The 26,288-nt window shown below is 45.6% G+C and overlaps 1 protein-coding gene across 2 annotated transcripts in view; it reads right to left on the bottom strand.

Moving 5' to 3' along the window:
- Positions 1-26,288, bottom strand: part of flt4 (fms related receptor tyrosine kinase 4) — a 262,662-nt gene that overhangs the window by 57,498 nt on the left and 178,876 nt on the right. For both annotated transcript variants that reach the window (XM_068044014.1, XM_068044013.1), the window contains 5 exons: positions 23,691-23,856; positions 9,116-9,257; positions 6,983-7,091; positions 4,737-5,096; positions 3,334-3,480 (listed from right to left, as the gene is read on the bottom strand). In XM_068044014.1, the coding sequence (XP_067900115.1) occupies positions 3,334-3,480; positions 4,737-5,096; positions 6,983-7,091; positions 9,116-9,257; positions 23,691-23,856 (924 nt within the window). The remainder of the gene's footprint in view (positions 1-3,333; positions 3,481-4,736; positions 5,097-6,982; positions 7,092-9,115; positions 9,258-23,690; positions 23,857-26,288) is intronic.

The following is a 26,288-nucleotide window of genomic DNA, read 5'->3' as shown; positions in this document are numbered from 1 at the left end:
AACAGCTCGCTGCGTAAAAAAAAATCACTTCATCTCCACACTGGTTCTTTTGTCAATTATTTTCAATTGGTGTCCTCTGGTTACCAATTCCCCTGTTAGTAGAAACAGTTTCTCCTTATTTGCTCCATTAAAACCCTTCATTGTTTTGAACGCCTCTATCAAATCTCCTTTTAACCTTCTGTTCTCTAAAGAGAACAATGCCAGCTTCTCCAGTCTCTCCTTGTTGATGGGAACCACTGTATAGTGATCAGGAATCGTCTCTGACCCAGGAGAGCTCAGGAATAGGACACTCTACTTACAAACTATCCCTACTCAGGCTGAAATCGATTTCAGTGGTGTGGTGGTAATTTCACTGGACTAGCAATCCAGAGGCCCAAGCTAGTGTTCTGGAGACACAGGTTCAAATCCCACCACGGCAGCTGGTGGAATTTAAATTCAATTAATTAATAAAAAATCTGGAACTAAAAGCTAGTCTCAGTAGTGATACCATGAAACTTTAATCGATTGTCGTAAAAATCCATCTGGTTCACTAATGCCCTTTAGAGAAGGCAAACTACTGTCTTTACCCGGTCTGACCTACATGTGACTCCAGACCCACAGCAATGTGGGTGACTCTTAACTGCCCTCTGATATGGCCGAGCAAGCCACTCAGTTCAAGGACAATTCGGGATGGGCAACAAATGCTGTCCTTGCCAGAGACGCCCACATCCCATGAAAGAATTAAAAAAAACACTTAGCACAGACTCGGACTGGAAATGGAGACTTCCCTGCTCTAGACTCCCCACTGCCACAGCAAGGGGTCCGTCAATTTGCCAAGCCACCAGGAGAGCTTTGAAAATAACTTATTCAAGTTTTTCACAGCAACAAACTCTGAGTGAATTGTAAAGACACAACTTCAGCCTCTGGAAGGAGCTGCCAGCTGGTGTGGGTGCTGCCTTCAAGAAGGAGCTGAACTGGTTCCTGACTGGGGCAGAGTTGGCGTCATATAGAAGCTAATGTTTTTTACAGATAACACTTGGTCCATGCGATCTCCTGGACTGGTTTCCATCACCTGAGGAGGCCGGAGAGGAATTTTCCAGAGTATTCATTCCCTTATTCGTTCTGGGTTTATGCCTCGGGTGATGTGTGAGGTGAGGTGAATTGGGGAGAGGGTGAGGGTGCGTGTCTAGTCATGTTGCTCTGGCCATCATGATCTTTTTTTGCTGTCAATTTCATATGTTTATGATATGGCTCTGGGAATCCATGCACAAAGTGACCACATTGGAATAAGCCCCTGGGGACCCTCTGTTGCTGATGCCAATGTTGGGAGAATTGGGGGCATGGAGGGGAGCACTTTTGCGGGTAGGGTTCCACTTGGGCTATGGGAGGAGATTAAATGGATGGATAGCATCTATGATAGTGTGGAGTGTATATGGGCTGTGAAAGATTAAATGGGTGGGTAGAGTCAGTGATAGGGTAGAGTGTACTTGGGCTGTGGGAGGAGATTAAACGAGCGGGTAGAGTCCGTGATAAGTGTCACGGAACCGTATTTATTTTCTCCTCGGATTAAAACAGTGTGCCTTTAAGACTATGTTAAAAACAGTGTATCTTTAAGATGAGAGAAAAGCTTTTGGATTTCTGAGGCAGAGTGTGCTAGCGGTTGCACCTGTCCCTAGGCCACAGCAGGAGAGCAAGGTCACATGGTGTACTATGACAATTTAACTGTGTGTTAAAACCAGCTGAAACCAGTTTTGAGAGACACCAGTGAAGCATGCTACTGAAGAAAACAGCTGTCTATTTCTCAGCAGAAATTCTACAAGGAGCTACATGCCAGGTTAATTGCCTAAGCAGGAAAAAAAAAATGCTTTGAAGAGGCCATTTGTATTGCGGGAGGTAGCAAAATTCCTTTTCTTTATTCCAATCTAAGAGTCTTTGCTTCAAGATTGACTCTCTCTTGACTGTTTTTTCTGGAATTTGCACTAAAGTTTCGACTGAGAGACTGTCGGTTTTAAAATTCAAGTAAACCTGTTGATCGAACTGTTTGATGCCTGCTGCAGCCTAAGTGTTTTGAATGCCTATCTACTAAGAGACTATTGCATCGGATCCACGTAGCGACTTTGAGTGGCATTTGATTATTTACACATTCGAACACCTCGCCCATCAGGAGCATAACCCACAAAGACTGATAAGCCAGTTATTTATTTATTCTTAAGAAACAGCTAATTTTTAAAACATCATTTAAAAAAAAACGGTTTACTGTGATTTTTGAGTGTATGTGTGTAAATGAGGGAGTTAGATTAAAATAAGAAGTTATAAGGTCTTTAGACATTGGTTTATCTTAATAGTGTTTAAGATTTAGTTTTAATAAATAGTTAATTTGTTATTCTCTAAAGATACCTGGTTTGGTCTGTTTTATTGCGGGGGTTACTAGAGTGTTTAATTTGGCAGTTTTCCGGTTGGGTGGGGAAACTTTAATATGTTGCAACCTGTGGAGTGATGGGACTGAATTAACAGTGTGTTGCTCCTACCTCAGTCGTAATATAGGGTAGAATGTACATGGGCTGTGGAAGGAGATTAAATGGGTAGAGAGAGCATACATGATGCCTGGAGTATTGGATAAAGGCTCCCAAAACATTTAAGTGACAGAAATAAAAACAGAAAATGCTGGAAATACTCAGCAGATCTGGCAGCATGGTTCTGTTGAAAGGTTCATTCTTTTTCTGTCCACAGATGTTCCCTGACCTGCTGAGTAATCCCAGAATTTTCTGTTTTTATTTCAGATTTCCAGCATCTGCAGAACTTTCGGCACAGCGGCACAGTGGTTAGCACCGCAGCCTCACAGCTCCAGGGACCCGGGTTCGATTCCGGGTACTGCCTGTGTGGAGTTTGCAAGTTCTCCCTGTGTCTGCGTGGGTTTTCTCCGGGTACTCCGGTTTCCTCCCACAAGCCAAAAGACTTGCAGGTTGATTGGTAAATTGGCCATTATAAATTGTCACTGGTATAGGTAGGTGGTAGGGAAATATAGGGACAGGTGGGGATGTTTGGTAGGAATATGGGATTAGTGTAGGATTAGTATAAATGGGTGGTTGATGTTCGGCACAGACTCGGTGGGCCGAAGGGCCTGTTTCAGTGCTGTATCTCTAATCTAATCTTTCCTTTTGTATGAGAGTGCCAGACTTGCTTCTCCTGGTTAAAGACTAGAGAATCAGACCAGGCCACAGGGGCAGTGCAACAGAGGATTATTCATGGGCCATTTCTCTGTCCTCTGCTTGCTGCTGGAGTCAATTCATCAAAGGAAAGGGATGAAAACTGGACCGAGAGACAGCTAAAAGTAGTCTGAACTTGGGATCTTACCTGAGAGTTCATGGAGTGGTTTGTCGTCTTTGAACCAGATGACCGTGGGGTGGGGAGTGCCGCTGGCTCTACAGTTCATCTGGATGGAGTCACTGACGTTGACTGAGACATTGGTCAGGTTGACGAGCAAACTTGGGCTCTCCCGAGCTGCAGGAAGATTTAGAACTTAGCATCAGGTAAATCTTGTACAATGTGACCTCACGCTCAGGCGCACACATAGTTTAGTTTTAGTTTACAGATACAGCACTGAAACAGGCCCTTCGGCCCACTGAGTCTGTGCCGACCATCAACCACCCATTTATACTAATCCTACACTAATTCCATATTCCTACCACATCCCCACCTGTCCCTATATTTCCCTACCACCTACCTATACTAGGGGCAATTTATAATGGCCAATTAACCTATCAACCTGCAAGTCTTTGGCATGTGGGAGGAAACCGGAGCACCCGGAGGAAGCCCATGCAGACACAGGGAGAACTTGCAAACTCCACACAGGCAGTACCCAGAATTGAACCCGGGTCGCTGGAGCTGTGAGGCTGCGGTGCTAACCACTGCGCCACTGTGCCGCCCCGATAGCTCCAGGGCCTCAACACCCATAGCGTATCTGTGCAAAGTAAATACCTTGGAACGCTTTTCTGATGGCACGTGAGCCTTCTCTGTTTTTTTTTTCTTGGAACTGCCAACATTGACAAGGCTCACCCTGAAAGTATTGGTAAAACCACTCAATGTGGGACTGGAGTCATATGTAGGTCAAATTGGGAAAGATGGAAAATTCCCTTCCCTGAAGGACTTTAGTGAACTGATTGTTCATTTTACAACAGTGTTGACAGTGTAGAAGGAGCTTTACTCTGTATCTAACCCCGTGCTGTACCTACCCTGGGACTGTTTGATAGTTAGAGTAGAGGGAGCTTTACTTTGTATCTAACCCGTGCTCTACCTGCCTTGGGATTGTTTAATGGGACAGTGTAGAGGGATCTTTACTCTGTATCTAACCTGTGATGCCCTAGGAGTCTGCAATTTTTCTTCAAACACTTGCAGAATGAGGCGCCATCTACCCTCTCAGAAGAATCTGTGGCACTATATGAGGGAGAGCAAGGGAGTTCTCCCCATTGCCTTTGGACCAATATTTATCCTTCAACCTTTATCACAAAAAGAGATTATCTGGTCATTATCACATTGCTGTTTGTGGGAGCTTGCTGTGTCCAAACTGACTGCCATGTTTTCCTGTCTTACAATAGTTCAAAAGTATTTCATTGGCTCTAACCTCTTTAGGTCAGCCGGAGATCATGAATTAAAAAAATACAAATTCTTTCTGTATATTTTTCCATCTCACAAGGATGCACTTTTTCATGAAAGGGTCTCTTCTCTATATATCTGTTCTTTATGTCTGTGGTACTCACCTCGTACTAAGATGTATTTCCTGTGGCAGTGCTTCTCCCCGGTTTTCTTATTCTGTACCTCACACACATAATCCCCCTCATCGTTTAGCGTAATGCTAGGGATCTGAAGTTCAAGTGCCACGCCTTTCATCCGCGAGTCCATTGTCATCACCCCTTGCATCTTCTTGGCGTAGAGATGCATGCTCTTACACTCCAGGACTGGAGGGTCTCCAAGCTCCCCCTCGAGGGCGCTGGGCAGGAGCCGGTACCATCTCAGGTTCTCATACGTGTAGTTATCAGCATTGCAACGTAGCTGCACATTCTCGCCTTCCACCGGAATCTCTGAAGGCTGCAGGTCGATACCAAACCCTTCTGGGATACCTAGTGGAAAGGAGCAAGTTAATTCAGCTCCACGTTTGAATCTGAATTAATTACTTTGTCACCAGGGCCTCTGCGAGAAATAGATATGTTTTACTTTGAAAATTCTGAATAAGAAAGTGGCATTTTTTCCACTGGCAGGAGGATCAGTGACCAATGGATACAGATAATTGGTAAAAGAACCAGCGGGAGTTCTTAAAAAAAATTGCAGTGACTTGTTGTGATCTGGAATACACTGCCTGAAAGGGCGGTGGAAGCAGATTCATTAATAACTTTCAACAGGAAATTGAATAAATATTTGAAGGGGAAAAATTGCAGGGCTCTGGGGAAAGAGTTGGACTGTGTGGTGAGATCCTGTGATTCTTTGAATGTCTCCCAACAGCACAATGAGTTTAGTCAGTCAGTTGTTTTGATATCTTTGTGTTCTTCCCTGGGAGAACAGTGTGAAGAAGCAAAAGGATTTGCAGGCTGGTAATAGTCTGACAAGCTGCAACATGATTGCTCCTTCCATTGCCATGACTATTTCTCTACCAGCCAGTTGGGGTGGTTGGGGGGGGTGGGGTGGTCTGTCCTATAATGGGAAAGGTTTTATGGGTTCCATCAACCCCAAACAATGAAGTGGAGGGCCAATCACACCCACCGGACACACATCCTGCTGGATGTCAGCTCAGAATTCCAAGCCAATGCTCTGGGACAGTCTGGACTCGGGTTTGAACCTTGCACCTGCTGGTTCAGGGGTGGGAATACTAGCACTCAGTCCAAGTCAGTAGCATATCAGACTGGCTCATTACGTGATGCCACTATTCCATTTGGGTGAGCATTACTCCTAGGCCCCATCTGGCTTCACCCAATATCCGCACACACACTCTCCAACGGTTAACGGGTAATTACCAGAAGCAACGGACTGTGGCCCAGACACACTGTGACAAAAATGTAACAGCTCTACAGGCTGAGATCAGTGAACTCAAACACATATCTTTTGGATTTTTTTCTTTTATAATTCATTCATTCCAGCATTGGTTGACCATCTGTAATTGCCCTTAAAAAAGTGCCTTTTTGAACAGTCCGTCTGGTGAAGGTTGTAGCAGTTTTACTGGCTTACTAGGTCATTTAAAAGGGCCATTAAGAATCAACCACATTGTGGTGGTTCTGTAGTCATACATAGGTCCAGACCAGATAAGAATGCCAGATTTCCTTCCCTACAGGGCAGTGAATCAGTTGGGTTTTTATGACAATCTAGTAGTTTCATGATCACTATTGCTGCTGCTCGCCAGCATTTATTGCCCTCAAGCTGAGTAGCTTACTAGGCCATTTCAGAGGGCAGTTAAGAGTTAACTACATTGCTGTGGGTCTGGAGTCACATGTAGGCCAGACCAGATAGAGGGCAGCAGATTTCCTGCCTTAAAGGACATTAGTGAACCAGATGGGTTTTTACAACAATTGTCAATGGTTTCATGGTCACCATTAGAATAGCTTTTAATTCCAGATTTATTAATTAAATTCAAATTTCACCATCTGCCGTGGTGGAATTCAAACCCATGTCCTCAGAGCATTAGCCTGGGCTCTGGATTACTAGTCTAGTGACATTACCAATATGCCACCACCTCCCCATATTTAATTAATGAACTGAATTTAAGTTCCCCAGCTCATGTTGTGGGATTTGAACCATATCTCTGGAGCATTAGTCCACCCGTCTATGTAGCTAGTCCAGTAATAAAACCACTATGCTACCGTACCCACTTCATGCCTCACTTCTACACAAGATGGTGCAATTACAAATCTAGGCCACTAGGGGAGCATTACTTGATCTTTTGTGTCATTTCTGTGATTGATCAGTATCTCCTGGCTATGATTCATTTGATTTACATCAGTAAGTTTCAGTCACTCACTTGTCACGTAGAAATAGATGACCCGGTCATCACGTCCAACCTTATTGAAAGCAGAACATTTGTACATGACGGAGATATTTGCGGCTAAAATCACCAGCTTGCTGACCGTCTACCAGGGTGGGAAGAGAAAACAACAATTAAAATGGTGAGATTCCAGATCGAGCAACAACCAAGACTCAACTTGGCAAGTGTTTCATCTGTGCATCAAATAGGGACAAGGAACAGGAACAGGCCATTCAGCCCCTCAAGCCTGTTCCACCATTCAATGAGATCATGAATGATCTGTGACCTAACTCCATATACTCAACATTGTCCCACAATCCCTTATTATCCTTGGTTAAGAAAAATCTATTAATCTCAGATTTAAAATTAACAATTGGTCGAGCCTCGATTGTCATTTGCAGAAGAGAGTTCCAAACTTCTATCACCCTTTGTGTGTAGATGTGTTTCCTTGTTTCCTAACTTCACTCCTGAAAGGCCTGACTCTTGGTATCTTCACTTCCCTTCCCTTGGAGAACGGTGTGAAATAGTAGAAAGATTCACAGGCTGATTAACTGTCTGACAAGCTGCAATAAGACAGCACTTTCCGTGTCTGCGATCGTCATTCTCCCAGCCAATTTTGGAGTGCAGGGGTTGGGGAGGGGTGGGCGGTGGGGGGGGGGGGGGGGGAGGGTTTGCTATATGCAGGGAGTCAGTCCTATTTGCAAGGGGAGGGTTGATGGGCTCCCACAACCCATATAATTATGGTGTGTGAGGGTCACCCACACCCACGAGATGTGAGCTGGAATCTCCTGGAATTCTGAGCCGGTGATCCAGGCTCCGCTATCCACATCCTGCCACACTCGCCAACTTGGCTCCTGCGGATGGTCTGTTCCTATAGAAACTGGATGATTTTCATTTTCACTGATCCCAGTGTGACAGGTGTCCATATTTCAGCCGGGCTCACTGGATAGCAATGAGGAGCAGGGACCCTGGCTAATATTTCCCTCCTCCGCCAATTCTTTACCTGAATTGTACTGAGGTCGAACTAAATTCCCTGCCTTCCCGAAATCAGATGACTCGGGGCAGAGGGGATTCATCCCAGGTTCAGTAGGTAGCACTCTCATCTCCGAGTCAGAAGATTGTTGGTTCAGGTCCACTCCGAGAGACTTGAGCACAAAATCAAGGTTGATACGACCAGTGCAGTACTGAGGAAGCTCAGCACTGTCAGAGGGGCAGTACTGAGGGGATTCTGCATTGTCAGAGGGGCAGTACTGAGGGAACGCCACACTATCGAAGGCGTCATCTTTTGGATGAGATGTTAAACTGAGACCGTCTGCCCTCTCATGTGACCGTAAAAGATCATCATTACAAAAAAAGAACAGGAGAATTGAGTTATCCCTGTTGTCCTGGGCTATTATTTATCCCTCAACTAACATCACTAAAAAAATCAAATTATCTGGTTAGTATGACATTTGCTGTTTGTGGGAGCTTGCTGTGCACAAATTGACTGTCATGATTCTTCTATTATAATAGTGAGTACACTGCAAAAGTACTTTGTAGACTGTAAAGTTCATTGGGGCATCCTGACGTTGTGAAAGGTGCTATAGAAATGTGAGCCTTTTTTCCACCCCTTGTTAAGCTTTGATGTCCGTATTCTAACTCACCCCAAGTCCCATTCACGCATAACTCTCTGTGCTTGCTGACCTACATTGGCTCCCAGACTGGCGACGCCTCTGTTTTAAAATTCTCTTCCATGTTTTCAAATCCCACTTCAGCCTCACCTCTCCCTATCTCTGTAACCTTCTCCAGCCCTACAACCCTCAGAGATCTCTGTGTCTCTTGCTCATTCCCCAATTTTAATCATTCCACCAGCCAAGGCCTTAAGATCTTAAACATCCCTAAGCCTCTTGGCCTCTCCACCTCTCTCACCTCCTTTAAGACACTCCTTAAAACCTACCTCTTTGACCAAACTTTTGGTCACCTGTCCTAATATCTCTTTATGTTGCTCAGTGTCAAATTATGTTTGATAATGCTCCTGTGAGTGCCTTGGGATGTTTTACCATGTTGAAGGTGCAATATAAATACAAGTTGTTGTCGCTGGTAGTGTTAGAAAAAAAACAGATACGTGGATGATTGTAAATGGCAGGCTACCTTGTTCCTCCCCTCCAGAATCTCTGTGCTTGTTTCAATGCTCTCAATCCTGTTGACATTGTTCCCTGTTGAGATGTCCCTCCAGTTTCGGCACTCGGGGGTCCTGTCCCGAGGTCGACGCACCATGGTTGCCCGACGACCCCTAAGGTTATGAGGAAAACAAGCATAAAGGTTATACCCATTGTTACAACCAAGGTGGGAGGAGTGCACTGTCTTTTTTAGTTCCACTTCTCCATCGGTTACAACATATATTTAAATGTTTACCCAGTTAACGATACAGTCAATCATATACTCTACTCTTTATCCCAGAATAAAATACAAGCAGGTTTCTTTAATAAACAACAACATTATCAGTTTATTATAAAACAAGACTTATCCAGTAAAGAAGCAAAGCATTTACACACAGATTGAAATATGAAAGTTCCCTTTTTAAATACCCAACACGCACACTCGCACACACTGGTTAAAAGAAAAAAAAATTCTCTGCAGATGCCTTTTACAAAAAAAAATACTTTAGTCAAATACTTGTTAATTCTTGAAGAAAAAGGATGAGATGTATTGTGTCCCCAAATGGCATACAGTTTTTTGTTTATTCGTTTGTGAGTTGTGGGTGTTGCTGGCAAGGCCAGCATTAATGACCCATCCCTAATTGACCTTGCTCTGAGTGGCTTATAGGCCATTTCAGAGGGCATTTAAGAGTCAACCACATTGCTGTTTGGAGTCACATGTAGGCCAGACCAGATAAGGATGTCAGATTTCCTTCCCTAAAGAGCATTAATGAACCAGATGGGTTTTTACAACAATTGACAATGGTTTCATGATCACCATTAGAATAGCTTTTAATTCCAGCTTTATTAATTGAATTCAAATTTCACCATCTGCCATGGTGGGATTCGAACCCATGCCCCAGAGCATTAGCCTGGGCTCTGGATTACTAGTCCAATGACATTACCACTGCACCACCGCCTCCCCCGAGTTCACATAGACAGGTCACCGAGATCGTTTCTGGAGCAGTTCTATTCAAGGAGCATAGTGAATTAATCTGGCAGGCCTTCCAGGAGCACCTCAGGAGAAATATGGTATCAGGGGTTTTAGTGCTCACAGACTGGATTCGCAGGGTTTTTCAAAGAGGTAGAGAAAGACGTGCTAGGTGTTTTTCAGCAGGCTACCAACCCCACTGCATTCAACACAGTCCACACCCCAACTGAACCAAAACAATATCCCAAAAGCGAAGCCTCCTGACCACCATAAATCTTGACATGTCACTTCTCTGTAAACATCTCCCCCAAGACACCAAGTTTTCTGCTGTTCATTGAGCTTAAGGCATGTGACATTCAGTAAAGGTTTGTTTTCAAACAAGACCTCTCAGTGACCCTTGTAAAAAAAACACATACATGGAATCTTTTCAGTTTTCCCAAATGAACCAATGTCCATAATTCTAAAATAAGAGTCCTCAAAATTTTTTTTAAAATAGAAGCACCTTCATAACATTATTAGAAAAGAGAAAACTGAGGGGTTACCTGATACAGGTCTTCAAAATTATGAAAGGGTTTGATAGGGTAAATGTAGACAAACTGTTTCCCTTAATGGGGGAGACTATAACTGGAGGCCATAAAATATAAGATAATCTCTAATAAATCCAATAGGAAATTCAGGAGAAACCTCTTTATACAGAGAGTGTTGAGAATGTGGAACTAACTACCACAAGGTGTAGTTGAGGTGAATAGCACAGATGCATTTCAGGGGAAGCCAGATATGCACACGAGGGAGAAAGGAATAGAAGGATATGTTGAGATGAAGAGAGGTGAGAGAAGCCTCATGTGGAGCATAAGTACCAACATGGGCAAGTTTCTGTGCTGTACATTTCATGAACTTTCTAATGAAATCTCCCATAGGGAGATTGGTGGAGTCAAAATCCTGAGATTATGCAGTGCTGGGAAGTGTAGCCAGAGCCAAGTACACGCCACCATGGATGGATCAGCTGTACTGGGGGGGGGGGCGGGGGGGTGGGTGGGGGGCAAGGAGAAAGGTCAGAAAAGCACTAGTGATAGAGTAGTCAATAGTTAGGGGAACAGACAGCCAGTTCTGCAGCCATAGATCTGACTCTAAGATGGTAGTTGTCTTCTTGGCGCCAGGGTCAAGGATGCAGAGAATTCTGGGGGGGGGGGGGGGGGGGGGAGGAGGGGGTGCGGAGGGTGAGCAGCACAAGTCATATTCCATGTTGGTACCAATGACAGTAGTAGAAAGAGGAATGAGATCCTGCAGGCAGATTTTAAGCAGCTAGGAAAGAAATTAAAAGGTAGGATCTCACTGTGCCATGTGCTAGTGAGTACAGAAATAGGAGATACTGCAGATGAAAGCCTGGCTGGAGAGATGGTGCAGGAGGGAGGACTTCAGATTTCTGGGGCACTGGGGCTGGTTCTTGGGGAGATGGGACCTGTACAAGCCAAAGTGGTTGCACCTTAAAAGGGCCGGGGCCAACATCCTCGTGGGGAGGTTTGCTAGTGATGTTGGGGAGGGTTTAAATTAAATTGACAGAGCAATGGGAATCTGAGTGTATTCAAAAGGGAAAAAAACAAAGCTGGAAATGGAAGGCAGAAAATTAGTAGGCGAGTATGGGAGACACAGAAAACAAAGGCTAGAAAATAGACAACAAAGGAACAGTTCAGTGATTCATGGTATATACTTCAATGCAAGGGGTTTAATGAATACAATGCTTTCGCTTGCGAAAACTGCTTATTATTTCAGGATCATTCGGAATGCAAAAGTAACCCCAGCTTCTTTTCTCTGTTGCAAGCTATCTTTTTAAACCCCTCTCCCCATCTCCTCTCCCCTCCACCCTCACCTCCAACGACAAGTGTGAGGATCTCTGGATTTCCTTGTCACCAGGATTGAGACGATCCAATCAGCTGCCTGTCACTTCCCTCCCTTCCTCTAGCCCACTGGGCCAAACTTCCTCTTAGGCTCCCCCATGCTCTAGCCCTGAACTTGTTTCCTCCTTTAGTTTCTCTCCTATCTTCCCTCATGCCCTCTTCAGACTTATCTTCTCCATGAGACCCACCTCCTGCTCTCTCGATCCTATTCCCACTAAACTACTAACCACCCAACTTCCCTTCCTGGCCCCCATGTTAGCTGCCATTATTGCTCCTCAGGTTCTGTTCATCTCTCCTTCAAATCTGCTGCCATCGCCCCTCTCCTCAAAAAACAAACCTTGACCACCCCTCTCTTTCCTCTCCAAAGCTCTTGAACATGTTGTCGCCTCGCAAATTTGTGGCCATTTTCCCAGAACTCCCTGCCTGGATCCCTCCAATCAGGTTTCTACCCCTGCCACAGAACCGAAACATCTCTTAAAGTCACAAGTGACATCCTATGTGACTGTGACAAAGGCACACTATCCCTCCTTGTCCTTCTCAACCTGCCTGCAGCCTTTGATGTAGTTGATCACATTATCCTCCCCCAACACCTCTCCACCGTCGTCCAGCTGGGTGGTGCTGCACTCACCTAGTTCCATTCTTATCTATCTAATCGTAGCCAGAGGATCACCTACAATGGCTTCTCTTCCCATTCCTGCACTGTAACCGCTAGTGTCCCCCAAGGACCTATCCTTAGACCCCTCATAATTTTCATCTACGTGCTGCTTCTCGTCAACATTATCAGAAAACATGTCAGTTTCCACAGACGCTGACGACACCCAGCTCACCTTACCACCACCTCCCTCAACCCCTTCACTATCCCTAAATTGTTAGACTGATAGTCTGACATCCAGTACTGGACGAGCAGAAATTTCCTCCAGTTAAATATTAGGAAGACTGAAACTACTGTCTTCGATCCCCACCACAAACTACTTTCCCTGGGTCTCAACTCTGTCCCTCTCCCTGGCAATTGTCTGAGGCTGAACCGGGTTGTTCGCAACCTCAGTGCCATACTTGACCCCAAGGTAAGCTTTCAACCATGCATCTATGCCGTCTTTAAATCCATCTATTTCCGCCTCCATAATATCACCCATCTCTGCCCCCACCTCAGCTCTTCTGTTGCTGAAATCTTCATCCACGCCTTTGTCACCTCCAGACTTAACTATTCTAATGCACTCCTGGCCGGCCTCCCACATTCTAGCCTCTGTAAACTTGATGTCAACCAAAACTCTGCTGCCCATGTCCTAACTTGCACCAAATACCGTACTCCCACCACCTCTGTGCTCAGTTGACCTACACTGGCTTCTGGTTAAGCAATGCCTCGGTTTTAAATTTCTCATCCTTGTTATCAAATCCCTCCATGGTCAGGCTGCACTCTAGCTCTGTAATCTCCTCCAGACCTAAAACCTTCCGCAATATCTGCACTCCTCTAATTCAGACTTCTTGAGCATCCCCAAATGTAATCACTGCACCACTGGTGGCCGTGCCTTCAGCTGCCTAGGCTCAAAGCTCTGGAATTCCCTTCCTGAACCTCTCCGCCTCTCTACCTTGCTTTCCTCCTTGAAGACACTCCTTAAGACCTACCTCTTTAACCAAGCTTTTGTTCATCTGCCCTAACACAGTAAAAGCTTTGCTATCCGGCACTTTACCAACCAGAAAGCTCTATTATCCAGAATTTACAAAATCTTCCGAGGCTTGTCTCCCAATGCTGAGTTTTCCCGAGTGCAGCCGATTGTTCTGGGCATTACTGTATTGTAGTTAGTGATGGTGCCGATAGTCACCTTAGTTGCACTGCTGGCAGTCCATCTTGTTGCGTTGCTGTGCTTATGCGGTATCGCGATTTATCTCCCCATCACCTTCTACATCTTGTGCTTTAGTGTAATTTATACATTAAGTTTACTGGTCCTCAAGAATTCTATGCATCTTTACTGCCTCAAGATTTCTTTATTATACATCTTCTTGTTCTTTGCATGTAATAATTTCTGTTAAAATTAAAACTATTGCATTGTATTGCTTTGGTAGCATGACCCTTGATTAACCAGAATTTTCAATTACCCGATACCTCTCAGGTCCGGCACATGCTTGATAACAAAGCTTTTACTGTATCTCCTTATATGGCTCAGTGAGGTGTCTCGGGATGTTTTATTACATTAAAGGCGCTATATAAATACAAGTTGTTGTTGATAAGCTGAGGGCATGGATAGACACTTCTCTCTATCCTTCTTTGGCCTCCTTGTCTTGAGAGACAATGGGTAAGCGCCTGGAGGTGGTCATAGACACTTAGAACTATGATATCATAGCTTTTAATGAAACGTGACCTAAAGGAGGGCAGGAATGGCAGCTCAATATTCCTGGCTACAGCTTTTTCAGACAGGATAAGGACGGGGATATAAAACGAGCAGGGTGGTTTGCAATACTGGTTTAAGAAACCATCACAGCTGCAAGGAGGGATGATATGCTCGAAGGATCATAAAATGAGGCCATATGGATTGAACGGAGGAACAAAAAAGGGGCAATCACACTGCTGGGAGTATACTGTAGACCCCCAAACAGTCACAGGGTGATAGAAGAACAAACATGTAGACACATTGCTGAGAATTGCAGAAACAATCGGGCAGTAATAGTAGGGTATTTTATCCACCCTAATATTAACAGGGATTAAATCAGTGCAAAAGGTATAGAGGATGGAGAATTCTTAAAATACATTCAGGAGAGCAAGCTCAACAAGAGATGGGGCAGTTCTGGATTTAGGTTTTAGGGACTGAAGCTGGGCAGGTGGAAGGGGTATCACTGAGACAGCATTTTGGTGGTTGTGATTATAATTCAATTAAATTTAGCATAATTATGGAAAAGGACAAAGATAGACCAAGTGTAAAAGTTTTAAATTGGGGAAATGTTAATTTTACTAAGCTCAGATGTGCTTTGGCAGAAATGAACTGGAAACAACTGCTTGAAGGTAAATCAGTCTCAGAGCAGTGGGAGGTATTCAAGGAGGAGACATTGAGGGTGCAGAACAAATATGTTCCCACTAAGAAAAATGGTAGGACTTACAAAATTTCGACCCTCCTTGATGTCAAAGATCATACAGGGTAGGATAAGGCAAAAAATGAAAGCATGTGTCAGGTACTGAGTGCTCAATACTACAGAAAACCTTGACGAGTACAGAAAGTGCAGGGGTGAAATTAAAAAGGAAATTAGGAAAGGAAAGAAGGGCATGAAAAAATTGTTGGCAAGTAAAATCAAGGAAAACAAATACATCGAGAGCAAACGGATAACAAAGGAAAAAGTAGGACTGATTAGAGACCAAGAAGGCAACTTGTGTGTGGAGGCGTAGGACGTGGACGTGAATACTTTGCGTCTGTATTCACAGAAGAGGGGCATGATGCACACATTGTAGTTAAGAGAAAGTGTGAAATGTTGGATGGGATAAACCTAATGAGAGAGGAAATACTAAGGGCTTTATCATCTTTGATAGTAAATAAATTACCAAGCCCAAACGAAATGTGTCGCAGGCTGCTAAGAAAAGCAAGGAAGGAAATAGCAGAGGCTCTGACCATTATTTCCCAGTCCTCTCTGGCTATAAGCATGGTTCTGGAGGACTGCTAACATTGCACTGTTGTTTAAAAAGGGAGGAAGGGATAGTCTGAGTACTTACAGGCCAGTCAGCATAACCTCAATGGTGGGCAAATTATTGGAAAAAATTCTGAGGGACAGATCGTTATTTAGAAAGGCACAGAATAATCAAGGACAGACAGCATGGAGTTATTAAGGGAACGTTGTGCCTGATGAACTTGATTGACTTTTTTGAGATGGTAACAAAGTGCATCGGTGAGGGCAGGAGCATTTGATGTTGTTTACTGGATTTTAGCAAGGATTTTGCCAAGGCCTCACATGGCAGTTTGGTCAGAAAAGTAAGAACCCATTAGATCCAAGGGAAAGTGGCAAGTTGGACCCAAAATTGACTCAGTAGCAGGAAGCAAAGGATTATGAACGATGCATGTTTTTGTGGCTGGAAGGCTGTTTCCAGTGGGGTTCTGCAGGGCTCAGTACTAGGTCAATGATATATACTTAAATGTAGGAGCTATCATTAGGAAGTTTGCAGATGATACAAAAATTGGCCATGTGATTGATAGTGAGGAAGAAAGCCGTAGACTGCAGAAAGACATCAATGGACTGGTCAGGTGGCAAGAGAAGTGGCAAATGGAATTCAATCCAGAGAAATGTGAGGTAATGCATTTGAGATTAGATTAGATTAGAGATACAGCACTGAAACAGGCCCTTCGGCCCACCGAGTCTGTGCCGACCATCAACCACCCATTTATACTAATCCTACACTAATCCCATATTCCTACCAAACATCCCCATCTGTCCCTATATTTCCCTACCACCTACCACCTACCTATACTAGTGACAATTTATAATGGCCAATTTACCTACCAACCTGCAAGTCTTTTGGCTTGTGGGAGGAAACCGGAGCACCCGGAGAAAACCCATGCAGACACAGGGAGAACTTGCAAACTCCACACAGGCAGTGCCCAGAATCGAACCCGGGTCCCTGGAGCTGTGAGGCTGCAGTGCTAAACACTGCGCCACTGTGCCGCCCCATTTGGGGAGGGAAAACAAGGCAAGGGAACCCATAATAAATGGTAGGATATTGAGAAGTGTAGAGGAACAGAGAGACCATGGAAAAGTCTTAAGGAAAGATTGGATAGGCTGGGGTTGTTTCCTTTGGAACAAAGAAGGCTAAGGGGAGCTTTAATTCACGTCATAAGATTATAAGGGGCCTAGATAGAGTGGATAGGCAGGACCTATTTCCCTCAGCAGAGAGGTCAGTAAATTTAAATAATTGGCAGGAGGAATAGAGGGGAGTTGAGGTGAAACCTATTCGCTTGTAGAATGTTGGGCTTCTGGAACTTACTGCCTGAAAGTGTGCTGGAGACAAAAACCCTCATCACATTTAAAAAATACTTGGGTCTGCACTTGAAGTGCTGTAACCTACAAGTTGGAAGAGCTGGAAAGTGGGATTAGGAAGGATAGCACTTTTTCAGCCAACACAGACACGATGAGCTGAATGGCCGCCTTCTGTGCTGTAAATTTCCTACGTTTCGATGTAAAATCTAGCTGCAAAGGCTGTGCCTCACATTGCAAAATCTTGTTTTGTCTGGTGTGCAGGACACTCCAGGACACGACTGAGACATAATCAATGTCATGAAGAGCTGAGTCTTGTCCTGGGGCATGCGTTAGGAGAAGCTCACAGGCAGCTATAGAAAAACAGGAAGAAGACCGAGAGTAGGGATTACTCCAGCATCCTCTCAGCTTGAAACAAACAGCAATGTATTGGCAGAAAAGACGGCGTGAAGAATTCATCACCGTGTCTGTTTCCTGACCAAATTGCCGTTTGACAAAGTGTCTTAGTTATTTACTGTTGCTTTATCCAAATAAATCAAATGACCCCTTTATAACATACTCTGACATATACCCCTCATCAACGACATTCGGTCCAATTGAATTCTCTTCCCAGCTCTTAAAGTTTCAGATTTGTGGTTTTATTTTTCTTTAGATTGCGTGCAATCCCCGGTTTTAATGTCCTTTCCTGGCTCTGTAGATGAGGAGATCGGTTATTGTGGCTTCACTTGGAGCCTTGGACTCATCATCCAGGTCAACACATGCACTGAGGGAGAGTTGCACTGTCGGAGGTGCAGAAACTGAAGGAGTGTTGCACTGTCGGAGGAGAGGAAACTGAGGAATGCTGCACGGTCGGAGGAGAGGAAACTGAGGAATGCTGCACTGTTGGAGGAGAGGAAACTGAGGGAGTGCTGCACTGTCGGAGGAGAGGGAACTGAGGGAGTGCTGCACTGTCAGAGGTGCAGAAACTGAAGGAGTGCTGCACTGTTGGAGGAGAGGAAACTGAGGGAGTGCTGCACTGTCGGAGGTGCAGAAACTGAAGGAGTGTTGCACTGTCGGAGGAGAGGAAACTGAGGAATGCTGCACTGTCGGAGGAGAGGAAACTGAGGGCATGCTGCATTGTCGGAGGAGAGGAAACTGAGGGCATGCTGCACTGTCGGAGGAGAGGAAACTGAGGTGATGCTGCACTGTCGGAGGAGAGGAAACTGAGGGAGTGCTGCACTGTCGGAGGAGAGGAAACTGAGGAATGCTGCACTGTCGGAGGAGAGGAAACTGAGGGCATGCTGCACTGTCGGAGGAGAGGACACTGAGGAATGCTGCACTGTCGGAGGAGAGGAAACTGAGGGAGTACTGCACTGTCGGAGTTGCAGAAACTGAAGGAGTGTTGCACTGTCGGAGGAGAGGAAACTGAGGAATGCTGCACTGTCGGAGGAGAGGAAACTGAGGGCATGCTGCACTGTTGGAGGAGAGGAAACTGAGGGAGTGCTGCACTGTTGGAGGAGAGGAAACTGAGGGCATGCTGCACTGTCGGAGGAGAGGAAACTGAGGAATGCTGCACTGTTGGAGGAGAGGAAACTGAGGGAGTGCTGCACTGTCGGAGGAGAGGAAACTGAGGAATGCTGCACTGTCGGAGGAGAGGACACTGAGGAATGCTGCACTGTCGGAGGAGAGGACACTGAGGGAGTGCTGCACTGTTGGAGGTGCAGAAACTGAAGGAGTGTTGCACTGTCGGAGGAGAGGAAACTGAGGAATGCTGCACTGTCGGAGGAGAGGAAACTGAGGGCATGCTGCACTGTCGGAGGAGAGGAAACTGAGGGAGTGCTGCACTGTCGGAGGTGCAGAAACTGAAGGAGTGTTGCATTGTCGGAGGAGAGGAAACTGAGGAATGCTGCACTGTCGGAGGAGAGGAAACTGAGGGCATGCTGCACTGTCGGAGGAGAGGAAACTGAGGAATGCTGCACTGTTGGAGGAGAGGAAACTGAGGGAGTGCTGCACTGTTGGAGGAGAGGAAACTGAGGAATTCTGCACTGTTGGAGGAGAAGAAACTGAGTGAGTGCTGTACTGTCGGAGGAGAGGACACTGAGGAATGCTGCACTGTTGGAGGAGAGGAAACTGAGGGAGTGCTGCACTGTCAGAGGTGCAGAAACTGAGGGAGTGCTGCACTGTCGGAGGAGAGGAAACTGAGGGAGTGCTGCACTGTCGGAGGAGAGGAAACTGAGGAATGCTGCACTGTCGGAGGAGAGGAAACTGAGGGAGTGCTGCACTGTTGGAGGAGAGGAAACTGAGGGAGTGCTGCACTGTCAGAGGAGAGGAAACTGAGGAATGCTGCACTGTTGGAGGAGAGGAAACTGAGGGAGTGCTGCACTGTCGGAGGAGAGGAAACTGAGGAATGCTGCACTGTTGGAGGAGAGGAAACTGAGGAATGCTGCACTGTTGGAGGAGAGGAAACTGAGGGAGTGCTGCACTGTCAGAGGTGCAGAAACTGAGGGAGTGCTGCACTGTTGGAGGAGAGGAAACTGAGGGAGTGCTGCACTGTCGGAGGAGAGGAAACTGAGGAATGCTGCACTGTTGGAGGAGAGGACACTGAGGAATGCTGCACTGTCGGAGGAGAGGAAACTGAGGGAGTGCTGCACTGTCGGAGGTGCAGAAACTGAAGGAGTGTTGCACTGTCGGAGGAGAGGAAACTGAGGGCATGCTGCACTGTCGGAGGAGAGGACACTGAGGAATGCTGCACTGTCGGAGGAGAGGAAACTGAGGGAGTGCTGCACTGTCGGAGTTGCAGAAACTGAAGGAGTGTTGCACTGTCGGAGGAGAGGAAACTGAGGGCATGCTGCACTGTTGGAGGAGAGGAAACTGAGGGAGTGCTGCACTGTTGGAGGAGAGGAAACTGAGGGCATGCTGCACTGTCGGAGGAGAGGAAACTGAGGAATGCTGCACTGTCGGAGGAGAGGACACTGAGGAATGCTGCACTGTCGGAGGAGAGGAAACTGAGGGCATGCTGCACTGTTGGAGGAGAGGAAACTGAGGGAGTGCTGTACTGTCGGAGGAGAGGACACTGAGGAATGCTGCACTGTTGCAGGAGAGGAAACTGAGGGAGTGCTGCACTGTCAGAGGTGCAGAAACTGAGGGAGTGCTGCACTGTTGGAGGAGAGGAAACTGAGGGAGTGCTGCACTGTCGGAGGAGAGGAAACTGAGGACTGCTGCACTGTCGGAGGAGAGGAAACTGAGGAATGCTGCACTGTTGGAGGAGAGGAAACTGAGGGCATGCTGCACTGTCGGAGGAGAGGAAACTGAGGGAGTGCTGCAGTGTCGGAGGAGAGGAAACTGAGGGAGTGCTGCAGTGTCGGAGGAGAGGAAACTGAGGGAGTGCTGCACTGTCGGAGGAGAGGAAACTGAGGGAGTGCTGCAGTGTCGGAGGAGAGGAAACTGAGGAATGCTGCACTGTCGGAGGGGCGGAAACTGAGGAAGCGGTGCACTGTCAGAGAGGTGATAACTGAGGGAGTGTTGCACTGTCAGAGGTGCAGAAACTGAGGGAGTGTTGCACTGTCAGACGGGTGGTAACTGAGGGATTGTTGCACTGTCAGAGAGGCAGTAACTGAAGGAGTGTTGCACTGTCAGAGGTGCAGAAACTGAGGGACTGCTGCACTGTTGCAGCAGTGAAGGGAATAATGGTGTTTGGCACAAAAAGGAGAAACCAAATTCCCAGGAGGTGGAAGGGCAGTGGAGTTTGAGATCAGGGGGCACAATGTGACCAAACTATTTGTACAATAAAATGTAACTTCAATGAGTTAGATAAATAAACATCTGAAATAACAACAACAACTTAGATTTATGTTGTACTTTTAGCATTGCAAAATAGGCCAAGGCACTTCACAAGGAGCGTAAGTTAAACAGAAACTGACACTGAGCTAAAGCAGTAGACAGTAGTACAGTGATTACCTTTTCAAAATACTTCATTGGCTGTAAAGTGCATTCGGACATGCTGAGGTCATGAAAGGCGCTATATAAATGCAAGTTCTTTCTATTCCTGCTCTGTATCTGTGCAGGTTCTTCCAACATTATGCCTATACAGGTCATAGGCAATCTGCTTCTCACATCCGGGCTCCAACCTCTTTCTTGTAACCTTCTTACCTGCCTTGGGGTGTTTTACTATGTTAAAAGTGCCAGAATTGCACATCAATGTTGCTAACACACAAACATAAGAAATAGGAGCAGGAGTAGCCATACGGCCTATCCAGCTTGCTCTGCCATTCAATAAGATCATGACTCAGCATCTACATCAATTCCACTTTCCTGCCCTATCCCCATGTCCCTTAACCCCAAAAATCTATTGATCTCAGTCTTGAATATACTCATCGACTGGGGTAGAGAATTTCAAAGAATCACAATCCTCCGAGCGAAGAAATTTCTCCTCATCTCAGACCCAAATGGCTGACCCCCTTATCATGAGACTATGACCCCTAGTTTTAGACTCTCTAGCCAGGGCAGTCTTCACAGTAGAAAACACAAAGAACATACAGGAAATTATGTGACACCAAAGGTCTAATGAGAGTGAGAAACTTAAAGTAATTAATATTAGTAAAGAAAAAGTACTGGATAAATTAATGGGACTAAAAGTAGACAAATCCCCTAGATCTGACGGCCTATGCCCTAGGGTTTTAAAAGAGGAGGCTGCAGAGATAGTGGATGTATTGGTTTTGATCTTCCAGAATTCCCTAGATTGTAGAATGCTCCCTATGGATTGACAAGTAGCAAATGTAACCCCGCTGTTCAAGAAAGGACGGAGAGAGAAAACCGGAGAACTATAGGCCAGAGTGCCTGACATCAGTTGCAGGAAAATGCTATAATTTATTATTGACGATGTAGTAAAAGGGCACTTGGAAAATCACAATATGATTAGGCGGATTCAATGCAGTTTTATGAAAGAGAAATCGTGTTAGAAATCCTATTAGAGTTTTTGAGGGTGCAGCTGGCAGGGTAGATAAGGTAGACCTGTGGATGCAGTATATTTGGATTTTCCGAAGGTTATTACACAAAATTAGGGCTCATGGGATTAGGGGTAGTATATCAGCATAGATTGAAGATTGGATCAGGGACAGAAAATAGAGTGGGAATACATGGGTAATTTTTGGGATGGCAGGCTGTAACTAGCTGACTAATGCAAGGATCAATACTTGGGCCTCAGCTATTTACAATCTAGATCGATAATTAAGATGAGGGGACTGAGTGTAATGTATCCAAGTTTGCTAATGATACTAGTTGGGAAAGTAAATTGTGAGGAGGACGCAAAGAGGTCAGTTAAGTGATTGGACAAGAAGGTTGCAGGTGGAGTTGGGCGGCACAGTGGCGCAGTGGTTAGCACCGCAGCCTCACAGCTCCAGCAACCCGGGTTCAATTCTGGGTACTGCCTGTGTGGAGTTTGCAAGTTCTCCCTGTGTCCGCGTGGGTTTCCTCCGGGTGCTCTGGTTTCCTCCCACATGCCAAAGACTGACAGGTTGATAGGTTAATTGGCCATTATAAATTGCCCCTAGTATAGGTAGGTGGTAGGGAAATATAAGGGACAGGTGGGGATGTGGTAAGAATATGGAATTAGTGTAGGATTAGTATAAATGGGTGGTTGATGGTCAGCACAGACTCGGTGGGCCGAAGGGCCTGTTTCAGTGCTGTATCTCTAAACTAAATGAAATTATCCACTTTCATATGAAGAATGGAAAAACAAAACTTTTTTTTTTAAGAAGGGAAGAAACTAATAAATGTTGGTATTCAGATGGATCTGGGTGTCCTTGTAGACAAATCATAGAAAATGAACATGTAGGAACAAGAAGTAATTAGGAAGGCAAATGGTATGTTAACCTTAATTGTAAGGGGGTTGGTGCATAAGAGAGAGGAAGTCTTGCTGCAAGTATATAGAGCTTTGGTGAGACCACACCTGGTCTGGTCCTGGATATAACTTGCTTTTGAGTGGTTGCAACAAAGGTTCACCAGAGTGATTCCTGGGATGAGGGGATTGCTCTATAAAGAGAGATTGAGTAGACTAGGCCTATATTCTCTGGAGTTTAGAAGAATGAGAGATGATCTCATTGAAACGTATAAAATTCTTAGAAGGTTTGACAGGGAAAATGCTGAGATGTTGTTTCCACTGGCTGGAGCATCTAGAACGAGGGGTCATAGTCTCAGGGTAAGGGGTTGGCCATTTAGGATTGAGATGAGGAGAAATTTCTTCACTCAGAGGATTATGAATGTTTGGAATCGTCTACCGCAATGGGCTATGAATGCTCAATGGATGGCGAGATTCAACATTCAGTTCAATAGATTTGTGGATACTGAGGGAATCAAGGGATATAGGGATAGGACAGGAAAGTGAAGTTAATGTAAAAGTTCAGTCATGACCTTAGTGAATGGTAAAGCAGGCTTGAGTGGCCGAATGGTTCACATCTGCTCCTACCTCTTATGCGGTCCCAGCATCGACCCTGTCAAGCCCTTAGCTCAGGATACCACAGTAAACAGTATTCCGGGTGTGGTCTCACCAAAGCCCTATATAATTGTAGCAAAACTTCCATACTTTTATATTTCAAAACCCTTGCAATAAGGGCTAACATACCATTTGCCTTCTTAATAGCTTGCTGTATGTATACCTGTTGTGACAAAAAGCTTGGACAAAGGGGGAGGTTTTAAGGAGCGTGTAAGCTACTACGGAACCTGACAACAAGGCCAGAGCTTGACTGGATTAGTTTAGATCTGTGATTCTTGGTACTTACAGGCTGCGATAGGAGTTTAGACCACAGGGTCCCCATGGCCTCCAGTGCCATTGTATTTTCGCAGGAGCAGGGATCCCATAGACAGTGCAGGTCAGTGTCTGGCGACTCCCACGTGGGTAGATGTTGGTCGGGGAAGCCACTTCCTTCTCATGAATCTGAGGCGGGACTGTTGGAGGGAAAGTAAGATGCAAGTGTTTGACTGCAGTCCGACAGAGTAGGGAAGATTGTGTCTGGTTGTTCAACTGATCACCAACCAATGTAGAACCTGGAGGATAGAGAACCCCCCTTCCCGCACCAATATAGAACATGCCTGTTTATCGTTCCAATGCAATCATGAAAATGGATTCTTTAAATATTGGCAGATGAAAAATGCACGTCTACCCCAGTGTCTTTTTCATCAGTTCAACTGGTTGCAATTAAATAATGTGAGAGAGAGAAACAGAGTTAATTTTTCAGGTCTGTGACCTTTCATCAGATGAGTAAAGGTCATAGACCTGAAACATTAACTCTGTTTTTCTCTCTCTTTCCACAGATCCTGCCAGACCTATTGAGTATTTCCAGCACTTTCTGTTTTTATTTCGTCTTTCCAGCATCTGCAGTATTTTGCTTTTATTTATGTAATTAAATAATGTTTGGGAATTGAATTAATTTAGGTACATCACATCAACAAATGTGGAACATGGACTCTACCCACCCATTGTACACCCTAAACTATCAGGGTCTCTCTACTCATTTATTTAATCTCTTCCCACAGCCCACGTACACTCTACCTTTTCATGGGTGTATCATTTTCATCCTAAACAGCCCGCAGGAAAATGACAGAATCGGTCGGCTGCTAGTTGTACTTTCCTATTGTGGGAGTGGGGAGTGTTAGATTAAAATTAGCCCCTGGGGCCTTTTAAGACCCCAGGGGCGGCACAGTGGTGCAGTGGTTAGCACTGCAGCCTCACAGCTCCAGGGAAAAGGGTTCGATTCTGGGTACTGCCTGTGCAGAGTTTGCAAGTTCTCCCTGTGACCGCGTGGGTTTCCTCCGGGTGCTCCGGTTTCCCCCCACAGCCAAAGACTTGCAAGTGATAGGTAAATTGGCAATTATAAATTGCCCCTAGTGTAGGTAGGTGGTAGGGAATATGGGATTAATGTAGGATTAGTATAAATGGGTGGTTGATGGTCGGCACAGACTCGGTGGGCCGAAGGGCCTGTTTCAATGCTGTATCTCTAAATAAAAATAAATAAAGACTGAGCTGTCCAGCCTTGAGCCAGTGGTGTGTATCCTTATTGGATAAACTCTACTGGTGGAGATTTGGTAATAGCTGGGTTTGGAGTTTTATAAAGTGCAATGTTGGCTTTTGATGTGAGTCGGATACCTCATTGACCAAACCCACATGGTAACTGTGATCACATGGCACTCATGTTGAGGGTCTGAGGTGTTGTATTTGTATTTGCTGCCCCTGTTTCATCACTGGTACTTTAGGTTTGAACAAGGCAGGGCAAGTACAACTTCAGATAGAGCTTTCAAATTTTTCAGTCATTCACCAACTGTCGGATGAGTAGCATCTGGTTTTGTGAGGTCATGTAGGTTTCAAAACTAAGTCTTCACTGGGTAGTTGGGCCCCAATGTGCCAGTGACACATACCACCCCACTCCCCCACCTCCCCCCCTCTGCCCCCATGGTGAGAGGCATATGCTCTGTGTGACAGCAACACCCCCCACCGTGTGAGATTGACATGCCCCCCCTCGCAGTGTGATAGCGGGCCATCCAATGACATAGTGATCCCCCCGCAAGTGTGATAGTGGAATCCCCCACACCCCCCAAATGCAACAGTTACTTCCCCACCTCTGCTGCCATTGCCATCTCCAACCAACCCTGCTCCCGTCACCTCACAGTGTGAAAACCGAGGTTTCATCTGTGCTGAGTAAACTAAATTTAGCCAGTTCCAGTTTTGGAACCCATTCCCCAGTGAGTGTCAGTGTCTGTTGAACCCATACCCCAGTGAGAGTCAGTGTCTGTTGAACCCATACCCCAGTGAGAGTCAGTGTCTGTTGAACCCTTATCCCAGTGAGAGTCAGTGTCTGTGGAACCCATACCCCAGTGAGAGTCAGTGTCTGTTGAACCCTTATCCCAGTGAGAGTCAGTGTCTGTGGAACCCATACCCCAGTGAGAGTCAGTGTCTGTTGAACCCATACCCCAGTGAGTGTCAGTGTCTGTTGAACCCATACCCCAGTGAGAGTCAGTGTCTGTTGAACCCATACCCCAGTGAGTGTCAGTGTCTGTTGAACCCATACCCCAGTGAGAGTCAGTGTCTGTTGAACCCTTATCCCAGTGAGAGTCAGTGTCTGTGGAACCCATACCCCAGTGAGAGTCAATGTCTGTGGAACCCATACCCCAGTGAGAATCAGTGTCTGTGGAACCCATACCCCAGTGAGAGTCAGTGTCTGTTGAACCCTTATCCCAGTGAGAGTCAGTGTCTGTTGAACCCTTATCCCAGTGAGAGTCAGTGTCTGTGGAACCCATACCCCAGTGAGAGTCAGTGTCTGTTGAACCCTTATCCCAGTGAGAGTCAGTGTCTGTTGAACCCTTATCCCAGTGAGTGTCAGTGT

The sequence above is a fragment of the Heterodontus francisci genome, chromosome 12, assembly GCF_036365525.1.
Source record: "Heterodontus francisci isolate sHetFra1 chromosome 12, sHetFra1.hap1, whole genome shotgun sequence".
Classification (NCBI taxonomy): domain Eukaryota; kingdom Metazoa; phylum Chordata; class Chondrichthyes; order Heterodontiformes; family Heterodontidae; genus Heterodontus; species Heterodontus francisci.
Note: the sequence above shows the minus strand (reverse complement) of the source record. Positions and strands in the feature narration are given on the sequence as shown.